The sequence below is a fragment of the Syngnathoides biaculeatus genome, chromosome 6 (genome assembly GCF_019802595.1).
Source record: "Syngnathoides biaculeatus isolate LvHL_M chromosome 6, ASM1980259v1, whole genome shotgun sequence".
NCBI lineage: Eukaryota > Metazoa > Chordata > Actinopteri > Syngnathiformes > Syngnathidae > Syngnathoides > Syngnathoides biaculeatus.
The window spans coordinates 22,401,160-22,423,128 of record NC_084645.1 but is presented as its reverse complement, the minus strand read 5'-3'; the positions used below and the strand labels follow the sequence as shown (position 1 = coordinate 22,423,128).

General features: G+C 43.6%; 1 protein-coding gene and 1 long non-coding RNA gene across 8 annotated transcripts in view; one reads left to right on the top strand and one right to left on the bottom strand.

Moving 5' to 3' along the window:
- LOC133502210 (uncharacterized) overlaps window positions 1-21,969 on the bottom strand; it is a 186,620-nt gene that overhangs the window by 150,966 nt on the left and 13,685 nt on the right. Inside the window, exons 3-4 of one of the 6 annotated variants that reach the window (XR_009795395.1) lie at window positions 17,389-17,485; window positions 17,213-17,285 (exon numbers count right to left, since the gene is read on the bottom strand). The exons of the other annotated variants lie outside the window; for them this stretch is intronic. This is a non-coding gene — a long non-coding RNA (uncharacterized LOC133502210). The remainder of the gene's footprint in view (window positions 1-17,212; window positions 17,286-17,388; window positions 17,486-21,969) is intronic. 6 annotated transcript variants of the gene reach the window in all.
- sema3e (sema domain, immunoglobulin domain (Ig), short basic domain, secreted, (semaphorin) 3E) overlaps window positions 14,245-21,969 on the top strand; it is a 33,695-nt gene continuing 25,970 nt past the window's right edge. The window contains exon 1 of one of the 2 annotated variants that reach the window (XM_061822745.1): window positions 14,245-15,015. In XM_061822745.1, the coding sequence (XP_061678729.1) occupies window positions 14,877-15,015 (139 nt within the window). In that variant the 5' untranslated portion in view covers window positions 14,245-14,876. The remainder of the gene's footprint in view (window positions 15,016-21,969) is intronic. The other variant, XM_061822744.1, reaches the window with a different exon arrangement.

The following is a 21,969-nucleotide window of genomic DNA, read 5'->3' as shown; positions in this document are numbered from 1 at the left end:
ATTTCACCGAGACAGAAATGTACGCGAACCACGGTGAGCACACAGAACACGACGTTAACATTGTAGATACTATTCCGAAGCGTATTATTATACCGTCTTATCGAAAGGGGGCGGGGTGTATAAAGAAGATTTCATCTGAAATGTCCGCACACCAGCTAACGTGATACCGAGCAACAATGTATACAGAAACAAACGTGCAGCACATCAGTATGTCGTCTTTGGAGCATTCTAAGCCTTATCTGATCGTCTATTTTGGACGAAATAAGATGAGGATCTTACAGAGATAATATATATAATTCCGAGCGCGGATCTCAAACTCTGCTGCTGCTTTGGCATGGTGATGTAGTCTACTGTTCCAATAAATGTCTCTTCATAAAATAATGCTTTCATTAAGTGTCTTTTTCCATATACTACAGCCTCCTTCTCCTCGTACTCGTAATTTACAGCCACTGCTACTCACACAGCCCAAAGAATTGCATAACTGAGTTTATGTGATGAATCAGACTGAATACTAACAATTCACAAAGCGAGTTTTATTCAGAGAACCGGGCATGATCGGCCTTACTCTATCTTCTTCTTTTCCTTTCGACTTGCCCCGTTAGGGGTCGCCACAGCGTGTCATCTTTTTCCATCCAAGCCTATCTCGTGCATCTTCCTCTTTAACACCCACTCTCCTCATGTCCTCCCTCAAAACATCCATCAACCTTTTCTTTGGTCTTCCTCTTGCTCTCTTCCCTGGTAGCTCCATCCTCAGCATCCTTCTACCAATATACTCACTCTCTCGCCTCTGAACATGTCCAAACCATCGAAGTCTGCTCTCTCTAACCCCGCCTCCAAAACATTCAACTTTGGGTGTCCCTCTAATGATCTGATTTTTAATCCAGTCCAAGCTGCTCACTCTGAGCGAGAACCTCAACATCTTCATTTCTGCCACCTCCGGTTCTGCTTCCTGTTGTTTCTTCAGTGCCACCACCGTCTCTCATCCGTACATCGTGGCCTTGCCTCACCACTGTTTTATAAACTTTGGCCTCCAACCTAGCAGATACTCTTCTGTCACATAGAACACCAGACACCTTCCGCCAGCTGTTCCAACCTCCTTGGACCAGTTTCTTCACTTCCTTACCACCATCTCCATTGCTCTGTATTGTTAATCCCAAGTATTTGAAGTAATCCACCCTCGCTTTCCCTTCTCCCTGGACCTTCACTCCTCCTCCTCCGCCCCTTTCATTCACGCGCATATATTCTGTTCTACTTCGGCTAATCTTCATTCCTCGCCTTTCCAGTGCGTGCCTCCATCTTTCCAATTGTTCCTCCGCATGCTCCCTGCTTTCACTGCATATCACGATATCATCTGCGAACATCATGGTCCAAGGTGATTCCAGTCTAACCTCATCTTTCAGTCTATCCATTATTACAACAAACAGGAAGGGGTTCAGAGCAGATCCCTGATGCAGTCCCACCACCTTAAATTCTTCTGTCACACCTGTGGCACATCCCACCGCTGTTCTGCTGTCCTCATACATGTCCTGTACTATTCTAACATATTCTCCGCCACACCAGACTTGCGCATGCAGTACCACAGTTCCTCTCCCGATACTCTGTTAGAGGCTTTCTCTAGATCCACAAAGACACAATGTAGCTCCTTCCGACCATCTCTGCACTTTTCCACGAGCATCCTCAAGGCAAATAGTGCATCTGTGATACTCTTTCTCGGCATGAAACCATACTGTTCCTCGCAGATACTTACTTCTGTCCTGAGTCTCGCCTCCACAACCCTTTCCCACGACTTCATCGTGCGGCTCATCAACTTTATTCCTATTTAGTTTCTACAGCTCTGAACATCACCTTTGTTCTCAAAACTGGGAACAAGCACACTTTTTCTCCATTCTTCAGGCATCTTCTCGCCCGCAAGTATAGCCCAAAGAGTGCGAAAACACTTGGAAATACCCTTGACAAACTCCCAAAATGACAATGGATCAACGTCTGGTCAAGAATCAACAAGACATTTGCATTGTGCAGCTCGACTGCCCTCCAGTGTTTATGAGGGAGCAGTACAAGCAAAGGCAGTATTTTATATACTGCACTGCAGTTGTGCTCTGTGTAACGGCTTGCATCATGTCCAGTTTTTACACCCCGAAAGTATTGCAATTGAATCATTTCGAGGAGCGTTAATGAAGTGAGTACAAGTGCTCTTCAATGCAGGACTTGATTGCCCCCTGGCGGCCGAACAGTCCGAGTACATGAAACTTCTGAGTACATGATAGGAAAATTGTCGACTCCCCGACACGTGGATGAGGGAGGCGTCCACCTTGACTCTGACACACATCAGAGGAAAAAGTGAGTCACATTCCAAGATCAGGGAAAAGTTACAGACGGGATTATTTTACCGCTACGAAACTCTCGCGGGGGGTTTTTGCGACGCTCGTGTGGGAGTGCCGGCTAACAAAGTAATAAAGGGTTTAAGAAGTAAAGATCTGAGTATCATGTGTGTTGCTCTAATAGGGGGGGAAAAAATGAGATGGAGGCGAAGAAAGCTGCACACAGTTCTTCCTGAGCTGGAATGCAAGAGTCTTGCTTCCTCAAGGACGGTACACACACAAACTCCCAATGCAGACAAATTTTCCACACGTTTTCTTATCCATGAATCCATCTTTTTTGCATTGATTTTTTTTTTTTTTTACATTTTTCCCATTGTATCGCTTGATTATCAGTATCGGTATAATATAGTATCCATGTCCGAATTTAAAGGGGAAGTCCACTCATTGAAAATAACAATGTAACAGATAGGTCATGTCATTGGTACTGTAACTTTAAAATTTTTAAAAGATTTTCATCAGATATCATTTGAGGTTGTTTATATTGGCGATTTTGAATGTTCCCGGTCGCTGATATTTTGCCGCGTCACTTGACCTCGGTGCGCAATGTGACATGTCATGTGCTCAATCCTACACAGTTATTGTCAGCGCTGATTTCCCGGATTTATCCTTATCTGATGAAGAAATAGAAAGTATCGGTTGATGGGGAAGACGGAGCAGGACGTCCATACAGATTTGAACTTGTTAACATCCATCCTTCCATCCATTTTCTTTGCCGCTTATCCTCACGAGGGTCGCGGGGAGTGCAGGAGCCTATACCAGCTGCCAACGGGCAGTAGGCGGGGTACACCCTGAACTGGTTGCCAGCCAATCGCTGGGCACATGTAGACAAACAGCCGCGTTCACAATCACACCTATGGGCAATTTAGAGTCTCCAAAGTAATGTTGCATATTTTTGGGATGTGGGAGGAAACCGGAGTGCCCGGAGGAAACCCGCACAGGCACGGGGAGAACGTGCAAACTCCACGCAGGCGGGGCCGGGGATTGAATCCACAGTGCTGCCAGATCACACATACAGAGACTTTATTTCCAAATGTATTATACAGAATAATATGCATCACAACAATGATATAAACATCCACCCATCCATTTTCAGTACACATTAAAAGACGAGAGAGAGAGAGAGAGAGAGAGAGAGAGAGAGAGAGACAGAGAGAGAGAGAGAGCGCACTGGCTTCTAGATCATGGATTCCTAAACTTGGTTTGATGGACCAAAATGTAACTTTTATGGAGCTATTTTGGAGTCATGAATGTCTTTCAGTATTCTTTTCATGTTCATGTTTTCAATTCCAAAGGATGGAATGTGAATGAAAAACAAATGTGTTGCTTTTTCCATTGAGGCCGACAGCTGAGGGTGGCCGGACACCTCCGTGACAGACGAAACGTGTCTGACACGCACCCTTAAAGTTGACCCGCGACACCTCCTGTTCATTAGCTCGGTGAGAAATAACAAGCGTGTGCGAGCCCCTCGTGAGCCCCCCCCCCTCCGCTGCAAAGTGGAACTCTGGCACTAAAACCTCTGATGTGTACGTTAACCCTGTCACTCACTCAGAGCTTGTTTTCCGTTCAAAGGGGATGTTGTTGCATGAACCGCAACCAAAATAAATTGATACTACAGATATAACTCGAAAATTTCTCATTTTAGTGAGTTAAAAAAACTAAATACAATGTAATTACATGAACAATGTACTATATCGTTGCTGTTTGGAGGAATCATCGCATCTCCAAAATGACAACTTTTCAGGAAATTAAAAAATGCCCATCATGTTCAATCACTGAATCAATATCGTAAAACAATCACTAAATCATATCTTATCAATCAGCCGATAATTTACATTTTTCGCTGATTAGGCGATCGGTTTTGATCATTATTGATCAGCTCCGAGAAAGGAATTTCCTTTGCATCACCGTCCTGCACAGTTACATATATCTGAATACAAAAGCTAGTTTATTTTTATACGCGAGTATTTATATCGTGTTTTCATGTTTTTTGATGTAGTACTGCATATATCTGATGGTCAATAAAGTTATTAAAAAAAAAAACCTCTCTCTCTCTCTTGGGTGAGAGAGAGAGAGAGACATCTGATAAAACTTGACAGCTTGCGAGCTCCTTATTTTAAACTGAGTGCACGTTACAGTGATTTTTTTTTGTTTTTCCCCGCACGCATGACGACTAACGTGGACCAGGTCTCGGGGTGCTGCGGTCATCTTAGAGCGCCTCGTTGTCAGCTGTATGGACATGTCAGAAAGAGAAATGCAGAAGGCAGAATCACAAATTCATTATTATTTTTAAGTAATATATGACAGCTGATGTTGACCTGGATTTTTGGTCGGTGTGGCCATTTTGGAGTGCCTCATTGTCAGCTGTGAGTATTCAAAATTTTAAAGCCTAATTTTTAGTATTTTTTTTTAATCATTCAAATTCACCAGATTTGTGAAAGCTTCTTTGTAGTGTGTCAAATTTAAAACTTTTTATTTTTTTTAATTTTTAACCTTTAGAAGGGATTTAAACTATAAATGCTCACCAATGTTTTGACATATGGAGTATTTTCCTCATGCAAGACTCGGGCGATCAATCAATCACGGCAAAGAAGCGTAAACACCGCAATGTCCGTAAATTGAGGATTTTCACACAGGTCACTGATAACGCCACCTCGAGCAATGCCAGTAATTTTTTGAGGCTTAACACGTTAACAGTGCCAGAAGGAAGACATCTGGAGGAAAGGTTTCGCCTCAGCGCTCCCAATGACATTCCCCAGTTTCACCTCGTCTTCTCGCCAACGGTTGACACCGCACGGTGCCGCTAACTGCTGCGAGCGAGGCGTCGGGCGGAGATAAGGAAGGCGTGAGTTCGGACATTGATTAGGTGTCGGGGATTACAAAAATAAATACATTCGGAAAGCTGGACCCAGCAAGCGAAGTAAGGTGATGTCCTCACGAGGGATACAAAATGTGACTCAACGCTTGATTCATGGATATGGGTAACTCTTTTTAACCATTGACTCATAACATAACTCATTTGTCTTTAGTTTCTGGCTTGCTTACACCAAACAGATGTCTTTTTTTTTTTTTTTTCAAAATTACCAAAAACAAAAAGATCATGATCTCATAACAGCCTTCTTCTATAAAAGGAGTTTCAAAAGTACTTACATGTGTTTGTTGTCCTTTTGATTAAGCTCAAACGGCCTTTTTGCGGTAATTACAGGACACGCGTAGGGGAACCACCAAATCCAAATGCAACAAGAGGTCCAATTTTGAATTCAAGCTAAATTATACAGAAAAATACATCCATCCATCCATTTTCTTTGCCGCTTAGCCTCAAGAGGATCGCGGGGAGTGCTGGAGCTTATCCCACCTGCCAACGGGCAGGGGGCAGGGCACACCCTGAACTGGTTGCCAGCCAATCGCAGGGCACATTGAGGAAAAACAGCCACACTCACAATCACACCTACGGACAATTTAGAGTCTCCAATTAATGTTGCATAATTTCGGGACGTGGGAGGAAACCGTAGTGCCCGGAGAAAACGCAGGAAGGTGGGGGGAGGAGGGCATGCAAACACCACACAGACGGGGCCGGGATCGAACCCGGGTCCTCAAAACTGTGAGGCCAACGCATTAGCAGCTGATCCACCGTGACCCCCTGTCCAGAAAAATGTAACTCAAAAGTATGAAACAATTGAAATCATCATCCTATTTTTTTTCAGCTTCTTTAAGTGCCGTACACACTCAAAATGTACGTATATTATTGTATAGTGGAACATGAAAAATGGCTACACCAAGTGGAAAAAAAAATACCCGCACAAGTTATTGTGTTTAATAATGCAAAATCCATTCGTCAGAATACTCGGGCGGGGCCGGGATCGAACCCGGGTCCTCAGAACTGTGAGGCCGACCCATTACCAGCTGATTCACCGTGCCCCCCTGTCCAGAAAAATGTAACTCAAAAGTAGGAAAGAATTCAAATCATCATCATATTTTTTTCCAGCTTCTTTAAGTGCCATACGCACTCAAAATTTTATATATATGATATATTATTGTATCGTAGAACATGAAAAATACCTGCACAAGTTATTGTGTTTAAAAATGCAAAATCCATTCGTCAGAATACCTGGCAAAATTCACGGGACAATTGATAACGGAACAAAAATACTAAGACCTAGGAAATGCTATTTAGATCATTAAATACATTTATTTTACAAGGGACAATTTAAAAAACTCATACACAAAAAGGTCTAAAAAGACCCATAAAACTAATGTGCCTGCCACGTGGGCGACAGTGAGCTCTTCTGATGTCAGCTTTGTAGTTAACTTCCCTTTTCACATTTTAGTCTGTTAAGCGTTAACTTAGACTAATTCCGAACTGTAACACTCTCCTTGGGGGGCAAAAAATGGTTTGAAATAACGCAAATAATTCTGCTTGACTTTGGAGGCTTCAAGATTCGGCATGTCTGCGGAGTGTCGTTTTAATCGCCTTTTTTTTTTTTTTTTTTTTTTTTTTGGGGTGGTGCTGCCAGGCTTTGCGCAAGTTTCATGCTGATGAAGGAGACACACGTCAGCATATGTCCTATATTCACCGTTTGGATGGAAAATATTTGTAATATTTGTCTCAAACGTTATTATACTCCAGCAATCCGCTAATGTCTGCGTGCTTTGATGTTGTAGGAGATGTGGGTCATTTTGATTTGGGCATCAATCATCCGGGGTAGCGAGCGAGAAGAAACCGGGCCCTAAGTACATACTGCAGGCAGATGTTTAGTCTGCACTTGTCGCCATATGATGAACACACGAGGAAAATTCAAGGGAAAAAAACTAAAAAAAAATCTGTTAATAAGCAATATCGTGCATAAGGGGTCAGGGAATGATAAGTATGTATGTGACCTCGTTGGCATTTCTGAATATTTCTGCATAAATTGCTCATAAAATGTGGTCTGAGCATCAAAATCATAAGAATAAAGAAAATGAGTCTGATTAAACCAATAACACAGTTATAGTTTTTCATATTTTAGAGCATAAACAGGACAGGGAGGAACATGTAAGAGATGAAGTATGTTTGGTATAAAGTAGCTCTCTCAAGAGTATCCCACGGGGTTTCAACAGAACCGTATTCAAGACTTTGACTGCCACCCAGAATACATATTTTCCTCTTCTACAGCCATTCTGATTGTGATTTGTTCATTTGGATCAGTGTTTTGTTGCAACATCCATCTTCTTTTGAGCTTCAACTCTTCGACAGATGGTCTCAAGATCTTCTTTTTTAACTGGTGAAATCATTTTTTTTATTGATGAAAGCAAGCTGTCCAGGCTCTGCGGTGGTAAAGCACACAAATATGACCCTATCAACAACAGGCTTCACACTTGGAATACAGTTTTGATGTGCCATTTTTCTCCACACATGGCATTGTGTTTTCCTCCCAATTCCAATTTTATTTCATCTGTGCTCAGAATATTTTGCTTGGAGTGCTGTGGAAGTGCTCTTTAGCCAACTTCAAATGTGCAGCACTGTTTTTGTTAGACAGCAATGGCTTCCTCCTCGGTGTTCTCATTCTCGTTCGTTGGTGTACTGAAGAAAGCAGCATTGTAGGGGTGCTGCAGTTGTTGAGTTGCTTGACCAATTCCCCGGATCCCTTGGTGTGGGGGGTGTTCTGTTGGACGGGCCGTTTTCGGGTGGGGGTTCCGTCATCGGTTTCTATCGTGCTGGCACAGTAATTCCCGGACATCCCTAATATTTGTTGTGGATGTGAGACTATCTGCGGATACACACCCAATACTCAAATCGATGAGTATGCGGCAACTCCCAAATTGTTATCAACGATTCCTACGACCTTGAAAACTTCACTTGCAATCGTTTTTCTTCCAGATGATTAGACCGTATGTACCCACTTTCCACCGTGCACCAGTCCAAAACCCTATTTCCTGTTCCCTCACGCTCCTGTCCCCGTCATGTCCCATCCTACAGTGTCCTGTTCGTCCCTCACAGGTTGTCATGCCATTGTCCTGCATAAAACCCAAAGCCCATTTGAAATTGAAGTATGAAATCAAGGCTTTGTTCTGTTTGTTTTTCTGACTGCCAGTGTCTTGTCTTTTTTTCTCTTCCTCAATCACTCCCCATTGTCAAACCAATTCTGCTCAAATGACATTTCCAAAATATTCACATCTAAAGCGCCAGTTAAAAAAAAAAAAAAAAAAGCTGTTACGCAGTAACACTGTTCCAGCATAAAAGTGACATCGAGCCTCAATTCTGCTTGACCAAGCAACCAAATACCAAAACATTTAATAAAAAATAAATATAGACTGTGCATTAGCAGGACACAAAGGCTATTGCTAACATTTCAAAATTCCAATCTCCTCATCCATCATAAACCATTAAAGTCCCCTCCGGGGGTCGCCGTGGTGATAAAGGCGCTACATATTTCCAAGCTTTTACTATCACGACCTGTTGCTTTAAAATTCTGAGTGTGTTTCTAGTCATGGGCCACGCTCAAGGCGCATGCGATGGCCACCTGTGTAAATGCTCGGCGTATCTACCAGCTGAGGTACAGACGCAGGAGACCTGATTCATTTTTCGGTTTTAGGAGTCTTGTCGGCATAAATTGCGCTCGCTCCATTCGCAGTCCAGCTTTAAGACCTTCTTCTTTTCGGCGCATTTCCTCACGAAAGTCACTCGCGGCGCATCTGTGGGGAGTGTCTCTGTCCGTGTAAGAGGCTTCTGTGTATTGACACAGCATTAACATGACCGAAAATATTTTCGCTGTGTTCGGACAGCATAAAAGGAACACCGGCGGGCATTTGGACGGGGCCTATCCAAACAAACACCAGACTGCAGCACTCAATCAAAGGAGCTTTTCACGCTGACTAAAGCGCCTGAAAACCCAAAGGTGACGGAGCTTTCGATGAGGTCACTCCTCAAATCGGGACTGTTATGATGAAGTGGTGCGTACGCAAGTGGAACTTGTGGTGCGAATGCCCCAGAAAATCCCGTTGAGCTCAATGAAGTCCTCCAGGGCTCGGTCGATTCATCAAACTTATTGTTCCATTCAAATGTAAAACTTTTTTCTTTTAAAAAAAAAAAACAAAACACTTCATAATCCATGTCTTCGCTTCCTTCCGCAGCTTACAACAACAAAATGGCTGCAAACAGAGAGGGGCTATGTTACAAAACCACAGTCATCTTAAAGTGCCACTGTCATGAAATGCATGATTTTTAGTATTTTATTAATGAAAAAACGACAGTCGACATGGACCCATGCATTTTTTCCCCCACCACAAAACATGTATTTGACATATACAGCTTTTTGTAACTCCCGCCATGAAAATCCTCTCAAGGATTTGTTTTCGAGAAGAAGCAGGAAGTGACGTAAAGGACAGACCCGCCCTCAAGTGGACTCGTTTGTTTCCATTAGTTTTACCTCGGGGAAGGTAGCTCATTGTACCTTCGTGTTAGCCAAAATCCCGGCTCATTGCAATGCTGGACATTGCCTGAACACTCTGGAGAATTGATTTACCCTCCATAAGTTTGCAAGAGACCCGTTTCGTCATGAAAAATTGATTGCACGGGTGCAGAGGACGAGAGCTTCGTGGATTCCAAATGACAGGTAGGTGTGTATACAGCTACTAAAAAAAAAATTTGTTTGGGGCGGACCACGTAATCCGTCTCTAATCACGTAACAAATGATACCCGTATGAAATGTGTCGATGTACGCGTCGGACGGCGTCGGGCTGCTGCATCGCTTCGCCAGCAAAGCGCACCGTCACGACCCATCGGAACGAGAGTAGGACCCAAATGCACGACTCGGAAGATGCAAGGAGACACGTTTATTATATGCAGAGGTAGGGGATCGAGCAGGCAGTCCGGCGCAGCAGCGGTTGTTGGGACGTCGGGCGAAGAGAGCAGGTGAGCGGGCAGGCAGGAGTCGGTACACAGGAGAACAATCAAAGCAGGCAGAAGTAACGAAGGAGTCAGGCTTACAAGGTTGGTCGGAGAACGGACGAAGGTCGGTACACACAGGTTCAATCAAGGATACCGGAGCAGACGAACGGGACATGAAGATCAACGAACTGGCGCCGGCCAGTTGTCATCGCGGTCATATAAATCCACAGCATAATCAGGCTGCATGAGGCGCAGGTGTGCACCTTCCAATCAGCGCACCTGCGCGGACACCCGCACAGCTCGTCCTGGAGCGGCAGGATCATGACACGCACGGGCTCCCAGATGGCGGTGGCTCTGAAGAACGCTTTCACAATGCAGCACTCACCCGCGTGCGACTACAACGCAGTGAAGCACCCCGGCTCAACGGTGTTGTTCATTGCGTACTGCGGCGGCTGTGAACAACCCCATAAGCAGCACGGGTCGGCTCTGCCTCACTCGGCCGCGTTGGGCGACAATGCAGTAAAGCGCTCCGGCTCGACGGTGTTGTTCACCGCATACTGCGGCGGCTGTGAACAACCCGCTAAAGCAGCACGGGTCGGCTCTGCCTCACTCGGCCGCGTTGGGCGACAATGCAGTAAAGCGCTCCGGCTCGACGGTGTTGTTCACCGCATACTGCGGCGGCTGTGAACAACCCGTTAAAGCTGCACGGGTTGGCTCTGCGTCACTTAGCCGCGTTCGGCGACAACGCAGTGAAGCGCCCCGGCTCGACGGTGTTGTTCATCGTGTACTGCGGCGGCTGTGAACAACCCCCTAAAGCAGCACGGCTCAGCTTCGTGATAAGCAAGCTCGGCGCCGAAAATGAGCCACACCGGCCGGCTGCGATGAGCCGCCGGTGGCTCATCTCCACCGCGGAAGTGGATCGGACAGGAGGCGGTTTGGCCACGATCGCATATCATCTGAATACGGCTCGAAACAATTGTGTAATATCGCCGCGGTAACGTCACTCGGTTGTGTGGTGTTCTCATTTTCGAAAAAAAAGAGCTTCTGTGTCAGAAGGGGCGTGTTAGTCTCCCGTAGTTATGGTGCACCGCGCGTTTTCATTGGCGAATGTCCGGATGACGTCACGAACAGAGGATGCAGCCAATATGGCGACCACTTGGATGTCGGAGAATGACACTTCTGCAACTTTGCGCATGGATGACGCGCTCTCCGCTCACATTTATTTTTTCGTATAGACATTGAAGTGAATAATATGTATTTTTCATTACAATATCTATTTTCGAATGTTTACAGGGATGACACTTGGCCTTTAACAACAATTAGAAAAAGAACAAAAAGGTTACAAGCGAGATTGATTGCTGGTAACAAATAAACAACTTGAGCAGAATAATTTTCATATTGTTCTGTGTATGACACAAAAAGAGGTCTGGAGGAAGAACACTGCCAACAACATGCTGCCTATTTATAGGCTCGAAAAGCAACGTTGGAACCTTTTGCGGCACAAATGACTTTGCTTTGCCTCACTTGTACGACTCTATAAGTAAAAAGAGCAGGAGATTAACGTGGTGCGGGGAGGATCCGCGACGACACGCGTGCAAAGCAGCCGCGCTACGCTGTTTGATGGCTCATTTTGTGTAGTCACGTGCGTTTGTTTATACACATTTTTGACAAAAGGGACATATTTTTGTGGAGGAGTAGAAGCAAGTTAATTGCGAGGGCAACAATTCTAAAGCACAACACAAATAAAACAGATCCCCAAAACAAAGAAAGCCAACAAGTAATGTATGTCATGAGTACTGTCATAATTTGTTTTTGTTTATGTAACTGAAGAAGGGAAAAGAAAAGAAAAAGATTATATTTCAAGGCCATCATGACCAAGCGCTTATCTCTTTTATTATTGCGGTGAGAAATGTGTGCTACATGGAAGGGAACAAGCACTACAAGTCTGACACAAATCAAGCGGTGGGGAGTGGAAACTGAGCGAGCGGGGGGGATTACGAAGCAAAATGTGGCAGACAGGACTGTTGCCATCTATGGTAGAATGTAGACTGATTAGATCTGTTAGACTGGGATGAAGGAGTAAACGGATCCTGAGCCCACCGGCCATGTACATTAGCCCCCTTTAAATGGCTATTCATCTGGTCCGAGGGTTTAGGCAAAATCCCGCAGAGCACCTTTCGTCGGGTTGTAAGGCTAATACACGCGCTGGACGCAAATGCCTCGGCTCCAGACGGGCGATAGTGTGTCACGCTCGGGCCACATTCCCCTGACACTGAGCAGTTGTCTCGCCCTGACCAGCAGACGATAGCCTATAATTGCGACAAGGGAGCGGCAAAAACAGAGATTGCGTATGCTGCGAGCCCACAAAGTCCTTCTGTTCTCCGGGGAACAGGTGCAACGTGGGAGTCGAAGCCACCAGATCCCCCACATTGGTGCGTGGGGCCGGGCTGCAGCTGCTACAGCTAATGCCGTCAATTGCAATTTCACGATCCAGGCTTGTCTCAATTTATACTTCTAGCTGAAACGTAATACTCCCAACGCATTGCATCTACCTCCATCTGAAGCAGTCAAACTCCTAAAAAAAAAAAAAAGAAAAAAAAAACTCATTGAAGTCATTATTTTTGGAGGATGCGCTCCAAAATTGCTAACCAATGTCATGAGCGAAGACTGGGAAATGTTTCAGACCGTAACATTATCCAAGAAACTGAGGGAGTTTTTCTTCCTTCCACATCCATGAAATACTTTGCACGAGAGTGATTAACATGACTTCATGTTGGTGTCACCGTGAAGGTATGAAAAAGAATTGTCAAGAGAAAACAGATGTCTTGGGCGGGATGTCACGGCGCTCCCAATTGGATGTCTGGATCGTCACTTCAAGTTGCAGACGGGCTTATTATCCATCTCGACAGTATATTTCTACGTATGGAGTGTATTTTTTTAATATATTTTCAGAGATACAAACAATGTCAGTTTTCAGGGACGCTTTTGTTGTTCCACAATCCTATCGAGAACATTTGTGTTAGATTCATTACACTGTTGAACAAAAGTATATGGCCTGTGCTTGGTTCCGGGAGAAGTCGTGGAACCACAGAGTAAACTTTAATTTTAACAAAATCCTTTGAGGTTTTTTCTTTTTCCCTAATGGAAAGGGGGTCTCTCGAATGAAATAGAAAATCACATCTGATATTTTAAGGCCATATCGCCCAGCTCAATCCAAACACTGCCAAAACAACAAAGTTCATATAGGGCAAGAACTGGAAGGCTTTAGATGAATTCATTTAGTAGATTTAAAGCCTACAAGGCAAGGTTCTCTGTTAGAATCATAAATATTGACATTTCGTCACGTCAAACAAGTGTAAAATTGTCAACACCGTGAGGATGAGGGGTAAAGAAAATGGAAGGATGGATGTTTCAACACGTTTGGATATTTGGAAGTCGGGTGTTCCTCGTCATGGGACAAGCGACTCCTGTTAATACTTAAAAGAAGCTGCAAAAGAGATTTTTAAAAAAAGAGTAACAAAACCAAACTCTTGGGTTTAGAAATAAAACAAAGTGGGAGAACAAAGAAATCGAGCGCCAGATCCTCGCCACGAGATCACCTTCCACGTGAAATTCAACGGCAACTGTGCTAATTGTGGCAACACAATGAGGACAAGACAGAAAAAACGCGGCAAGCGACAATGCCGGCCGGCTGAGCCCTGTGGCCAGAGTGTGAAAAGGTGGCGGTGAAAGGAGAGAACCTGGCGGCGTTCCTCAAAGGGCAGCTCCTCACGGGGATGAAACGGCCTCGCTTAAACCGGTTGCCCCCGAGCGACAGGGACCCCTTCAAACAGTTCGCAAGAGGTTCCGGGCAGATATTTCCAGCCTTTGAACAGCAAAGTTGGTCATTACCGAGCACACGTACGATGGCGCCCGGCCAGATCGGTAGCGGTCTGCGCAATCATCTTTACTGACTCACTTTAGAGGTGAGGTTTCGGGATCCTCCCTTCCTGTTTGGGCAGAGCTTTTACAAGCTTCACGTTCCTGCCTTGTACACAGCGAGCGCACGCCAGGCGCGAGGCTCCCCGCTCCTCCCCTCTCCCGCTGAGGCGTTCTCCTGGGCTCCCGTCCAGAGAATGACTGACTCCAGAGGACTCAAGTGGAGTAGACGCACTACAACGCTTCCTGCCTGCTGGGAAAGACTAATGTGAAGTGATTTTATTGATCACGTGTGTGGGATTCTTCTTTTTTTTTTTTTCCTACTGCTCGCTTTGGAGTGAGAAAGAACGCAGCCTACTCAACATGCAGACAAACAGAAGGACCAACATATGGAGAGCAGTGGGTACTGCAGCGTGAAGGCAGCAACTGGACCGGTCTTCTCCCCGCTTACTAAGAGCAAGCGAGAATAATAGTCAGCGCTGTCCACCAAGCTTGTGGGTGGATGCGGCTACTAGCGGACTGCTTTTAGGGAGCAAGGAGACTGGGAGGAAGTGGCGCGAGCAACGATGATGATCCATAAATGGACAGTTACGCTCAAGAATGCTCCTTTTGCATAGTTTACGCCAAGATTATTAATCGTCTAGCTCAGGGGAAAACGGTCTTTCCACTGATGCTCGTGTTGGGCGTCCCTTGCAGGCTTTATTTTTTTTTTTAAGATGAATGTGGAGCTTGTTCCTAAGAGGATGGAGGACTGCTTGAGGACCAGCTTTTTGGCACTGATGATATCGTATTTGTTTTTGAGCACGGTTGAGACGGCAAACAGTGTTTATCCCAGAATACGCCTCTCACACAAAGGTAAGAAATGTGGAGTGTGGTGTCTAGTAGTGTGCCTTGTTGTCTGTTGGCAAAGTGGCAGAGATGATCAAACAAATGGCACATAATGTTCCTGAAGTGGATCAATGTTTAAAATGAGCTGTTCGCCCTGTGTCTGTGCCAAAATGGACAAAAACCGGGAAACAGAAACTAACAGTCATCAGTACCTTTTCCCAGATTACGCCCTCATTTGCAAATCCACTGCATTCTGTAATATTCCGTTTCAAGAATTGTAACCTTGCATGTTCTTGGTTCAATATTCACCAATTCACCTAATCTCAGCTTGTTTGTTTTTTTTTTTTTTTTTTTGGGGGGGGGGATCTTCAGTTTTTCCAGAAATATTTACAGAGGTACCTCTACTTATCAAATTCATTCATTCCGAAATTTGTTTTGAAACATGAATTTTTCACAAGTAGAAGCGCTTTTTACATGTGAATAGCCTAATCCGCTCCAATCCAAACTTAATTCCACAAAGGTTTCTTGGGGCCCATGGTGAAGAAAGATGAATAAGCTTCCAAAAACACAAACAAAACACTCACAAAAGGATTTTACTTTTCCAATGTGCGCTAGCTTGTGATAGCATGACACGTGACTGTCCAAGGGAAACAAAAGCATCATGACATCCCTCCTAGCCAATGGGATCCCAGGAAGGTGCCACGGCTGTGGCCAATGGGAGAGCAGTTCTATTATCCCACGCTAACCAGGATACAGGATATGAATCATGGGTAAACATTGATGTCGCTCCTAGTGGATGGGATGCCATGAATATGCTACAGCGATAGTCAATGGGAGCGTAGCGCTATCGTGCCACACAAACCAAGATAAGGATGTTTACGTTTGGTGGAATTTGGGGCGATGCGAATCCAGCGTTTATTTTTTTCGTTTCATATCCTGAATTTTTCTTCATATACAACATTTTTCCGAGGAGGCATTTCATAAGGTGAATTTCTCGTTACGAGAGACGTTCGTCAGTAGAGGTACCGCTTCATTTGCAAAAATATACATTTTATGGTGAAATACTGTCTCAAATACTGATTAATTGCATTGTATAGCATCTCTTTAATGGAGACAACAAATGATCAGCGATCGCGAGACTTGTGATTGACGATCTGCAGGAGTTGCTGGACGGCGCTGCCCGTACCAGCTTTAGCTCATGAAGGTTTCGCCAAACTATTCTTCTTTACGGTATTTACTCTACTGTAATTTTCAAAAGGTACAAGAATGCATGAAGATGTTTGTGTTTGAAGTGCTTTAGTCTTTTGGGCTCATAGTTTTAATCTTAGCGCGGCTTCAATTACTGTAGTCACGGAAATTTGGGCTCAGTCCCCGTTTGCCTGAGAGACCGTCGGGTATCATAAAGTGTTGCAGCAGACTTTTGGTTACAGTGAGTTGGCGACATTTGACCATTATGAATGAGGAATAAATGAGGACGAGGAAATTCCCTTCTCTCATTTCAGTGGAAGTCATTCAATATAATATAGTCATATACAAGAAATATTCCGACAGTTCCCAATGCTGTCAATTCAGAACCTTACTTTTGTTAAGTACCGTACAACTATTGTTTTGGTGAAATTTAGAAGAATTTTGCCATCCCCTTTTTGCACTATGGGATTCCAGTTGGAAGGACTTCCAAAAGCTTGAAAAGTGGCCCATCGAAAAATGTTGGGAAATTCCTGTAATAATTGCTGGACTACATCAAAGCCCGGCCCAATTTCCTTGCAAGGCTTTTTCTGTTCTCACAAAGTTGAAGATTTTTACTTTACCCGCTGCACTGACCTAATTACTCCAGTAAGTTGAGCAGTAAAGTGGTCCAGTACTTCACTCCTAACAGAAGATCAAATAAGTCACAGGGACACTAAAGTAAAATCTTTGTCTGCATTGAGTCAAAACTAGAGGCGCCATTTTTAGTTTTGTTTTTTTTTTTTTTTTTTTTTTTTTTTAACGTGAATAGAAATTCTATTTTGTCATCGTGAGATGTTCGCAAAAGATTTATGCCTATCCCAACATGCAAAGTCTGCGACTTGTGCACATTTGAAGCCCTCGGTTCTGCGAGAGACTGGCTCCCTTGTTGGGTTTATGGCGCTGCAGTGGCCAAGAATCCACAATGTGACTGTCTTCTAATTCCACGATCAGATACTTTGTTATATGTATTAATAAGAAGAGAAAAGGTGGGCTTTACCTGGTGATGTTGCTGATGAAGGGATTTATCTCTGCAGAGTAAACTGTCATTTTCTCACACATTTCTTTGATCTCTATAGCAACAGAGTGGTAATTCCACATAAGCCTGTTAGTCATGGTTGGATATAGGTGTGGAATTTGAACGGTCAATAACTTATAAACACGGTGCTGGTGGACCTTTTATAAAATTTGTGGGTCAGCAGTTACATCTGTGTAGCAGTATTCATCTGGGCTGCACGCGTAAAAAGGTATGAGTAAGATGTTTTGAATCGGGCTGAAAAACAAGGAAGACAGTTTATTATCCATCCGCACCTTAAAAATCAAACTTCCAAGTGTTAAAATTTCATGGTGAGCTTCTACAGAAGGTGTAAACTTGCTAACTTGACCTTCCCAAAGGTTATCATCCATAGTTATCCTTTGACACAAACGAGGCTGTGCGAGCAAGTACAGTTCCTTTTATTGGAATGGTTTTTTTTTTTTGGTTTGTTTTTTTTCCAACGTTGCGTCCTGTTTTTAAAATATTAAAGACACTCAACTCAGGCGAGGTAGTTCTTTTGGACAGACTGAGATATCCACTGAAACAATTGAGTGCATTACAAGTAAAAGCAGTACATATTTCATGTATGAAATCCAAACACAAAAACTATTGTTTTATTCCTTTTATTGTAACAAGACAGTAGAGGGCATCTACTTTTCTATGGTGGCGACCTATCCCAAATTTATATACAACTCGGAACGTGCCGCAGTCCAACAGATTAAAGGCGTGGTACAGTAAAAATGACAATAAACGCATGAAAAACAGTCAGTATGGTGTTAACCACACATGGATTCTTTTGCCACACGGTGATGACGGCTAAGCGTCAATCGAAGGTTTCCAATACCGGTATCAAGACCATCACTTTGATAATAGTACCCGAATTATGCTTTTATCGATACCAATTTCATATCAGTTCTAGCCGGCACAATGCCGCAGCTGTGGAGCGTTGGCCTCGCAGTTCTGTTAAAATCCCTGCCCCACCTGATTGGAGTTTAGATGTTCTCCCCGTCCTCGTGTGGGTTTTCTCTGGGCACTCCGGTTTCCTCCCACATCCCAAAAACATGCAACATTAATTGGACACTCTAAATTGCCCCTAAGAGTGATTCTGAGTACGACTGCTGTCTGTCTCCATGTGCCCTGCGATTGGCTGGCAACCAGTTCAGGGTGTGCCCGGCCTCCTGCCCGATGAAAATTGGGATTGGCTCCAGCACTCCTGCGCCCCCCGTGAGGATCAGCATCTCAGAAAATAAGATGGACAGATATCAGTTCTCACAAAAAGAAACGTTTGAATGTTCCATCTGTTCTTGACACATTTTAGTTTGCTTTTGACTCAGCTAGCTATTGTATATAGTCAAAAAAATAAAAATAAAATAATCTACACACATATTCAAAGATAACATCACGTAAATTCCAGTTTAACTCACTGCAAGATGCACATATTGAGTTATATTCATGTTAGGTGAACAAAAAGAAGTTGGGCCAGATTTGCAAACTTACCTGTCGATATCCCAGACACAGCTCGATCCCAGGAAGTCTCAGATGAAACGGAGCCGCTCTGGTTCTGTGAAGTCCACAGGCGGACGGCTACGGTCTGATCCTCTTGCAGTTAAACACGGATCAACTTTTGCCTTCCCGGTAAATTGATACCATGCACGGTCAGACATTTCAGGGGATTGTGCTGCTGGCCTTAGCAACAGTTTTTTTTTTTTTTTTTTTTTTTTTAAATTATTACATATAAGGGAATGTATTTTTCCTGCGTGCCGCAACCACATGTAACAAACAATCACAGACAGCATGAGCAGATCTTGATTACATGATTAATCTCCAGGTACGCAACTTGGTACCGAAAGGCAGATTTTGATACTCAGTACTACCGAAGCATTTTGCTCAGTGCCATTAAAGAATCAAATTCAAATATTCATCTGGATTAGCGACACATTTTCATTCTTCAAATTCATGTTGGCATCGTAACGTCTAAGTGCAAAAGAATGCATAGTATGAATTATGAAAGTACATTTAATCCTCGGTGCCAAAAATGTGTTCCTGTGAACGTCTAAAAGGGAAACGGACATGCAAGTTTTATAATACTAATAATACAGGATTAGTGATCGATATCTGCTGTAAGAAACATGCACTTTGTTAAAGCACCCAAATAATGAGATGATAATAATGAAACAAAAACATACAGTCGCTGAGCAAAACGTGAACATTTTCACAATTTAATGAGATCTTATTCAAGAGCTGGTATAATAGAATGTAGTCATCCGTGACCACACATTGAACTAAATCTATTGTGTCAGTAATGGAGTTGTTGTGTATGCAGAACTTCGTTGCATCATAGCGAGGGATGGTTTTTTTTCCCCTTCTTTTTTTTAATAGTTCCCTTGCTCAATGTTGCAGTCTGTAAGTGGATGGCTTCTGTATATTTTCCCCATGTGTAAAAAAAATCCCAGTGGTACGCAGGGAGAGCAGACTTGAGTTTTTCACAAGCTGGTGGCTTGGATGCGGTTCAAGGAGCACATTGAAACGGATTCAAATGCTCTCCCTCGACGTATAGAAAAATATTACAATAACACGTGCTGTCATAACGGCGCGGAAGTAACCGGATCCATCTCGGCGAGTGATGGACAGGGCTAATGGGATGGAAATATCTAAATCATGGATATGCTGATGTGCTCGGTCACAGGGGATCCGCAAGAAAGGCCACCGACTGCAGCTCCCACGTACAATACCAGAAAGAGACTCAATCAATTTAGCGTTGAACAAGTAAACAACACCTGCTTCCACAACCGTTGTTACAATCCAATAGAGTATTAAAGATGATTCCACCCAAAAGACTGTTATTGGCAGGCGGAACAGCCGTCTCCAATGCATCTTGAATATCGTTCTGCCTCCCTGAGAGTGATACCGTTTCGTGACTGTAGATTGCTTTCCAAAGCAATACCCAAGCTCGAGCCGTCCTATCCGGCACGCGTGCATGAACTGATGAAGCCCGCTCGGACAAGAGGTGAAAAGTCTTTTTGGACAACTAGAACAGTCCATTTGCAATTAATTCAATACCCTGAAACTATTTGTGATATCCTGGAAGAGTGCTGAAACCTTGTATGCTTAACCCGCTTGGATCAATAGGAGTCATATCAATTTTCTGCCGACTTCTGCACATGAATTCCTCAAGGTTAATCTGCATATCAGTCTTGGACGACCTTCTAAGGAGTCAAATATTTGCATGCCTTCATGTTCGCATTCACAGTTTTCTCCACTCTCCACTCCACACAGTGTGTTTTATACAGATTCATTTCAGATAAGCATAAAAACGGGAGACATTCCAAGTTTCTCCTTCAATCAAACGCCGTCCCGGGTAAACAGCCAAGATTCCAAGCTGAATTTAGAGCAGAGGTTCACTAACGTTTTACGGTGCAGCAAACAACGCATCTCAAATGCTTTATCTTATTACACTCCTTAATTCAAAATTTAGTGCAGATTAATTCTATAGAACAAAAATGATTTTTGTTGTAGTTTTGATGTCTCTATGACGGAGCCCTGAAAGAGACATTGAAAAAAAAAAAAAAAAAACTAACCTGTTTCTCATTGTAATGAGTAACTTACTCATTACAATGAGAAACCAGTTTTTTTTTTTTTTTTTCAATGTCCCTTAAACTGCTCCGTAGCTCTGTACTCTATACTAGATCAGCATTTTAACAGTTTTCCGGACTACAGAAGTCTTTTTTATTATTATTTTTTTGCAAAATAGTCATAAATTGCGATGGTAATGAAACGTTTCATAGGGACCATGTGTCAGAGAACGCGAGTGAATGGTGGGATGTGAGCCCCAGTTAGTCGAACGCAGCAATTTACACACTGCCTATGACTGAATTAGTTATGCTGATGAAGGTTTGGTAATTTCATTTCAATCTAACTGCCTTGAGATATACTGGACTGCACTGCATTGGACTGTAAAGCAGGGGATTGCCGACCAGATGAGCAGAGACAAAAAGCACGCCCAACCTTAGAGACACACAATAAATGGATGTCCACGCTACCATGGCAACAGCAATTTGCAATGTCCTGCCTTGAAATTAACCTCTTACAATGCTCAAAAATGTAATTCTCAGCAGAATCATGTTGGCACGTCACAAATAGTTTGGACAAGGTCTCGTACCCTGAGCGCAGTTTATCGTTCAAGTTCAAATCCGCATGCCGTGTCATCAAGCAGACTAAGCAACTATACTTGGTGAAAATGGGCTGAGATTAGTGATTAGTCAGGGAGCAATTATAGTGTAATAAAGACTTCACAGCTGAGCTGTAATTTCAGAGCCACCAGTGCCGACAAAATGACACTTCACTGAAAAGTGATGGGGCTTTTACTTTACTCCAAAGAAGGGGAAAACCAGTGTGTTTCATCAAAAAAAAAAAAAAAAGTTGAAGTGAGAAGCCCAATTAACTTGAATGTAAGAAGGAGTTCAAACATGACACTGGATGGACCTTGTGGAAAAACGGAACTCTGACATTGATGGGGGTGAATCACACTTTCTAGGTCAGAGAAGGAAAAACGATATCTTCAACGTACACTCTCCCCGGGTTTTCATCTCTCCACCTCATTTTGTCTGCGTATATCTCCGAATAGTCGCCCTCCCACCGTGTACGTGTGCTCATTAATCAGGCGTCAGGGCGGGAGGCAGCTGGTGCAGCTCCAATGTTCCATATGACCTTTTCCCCGTGAG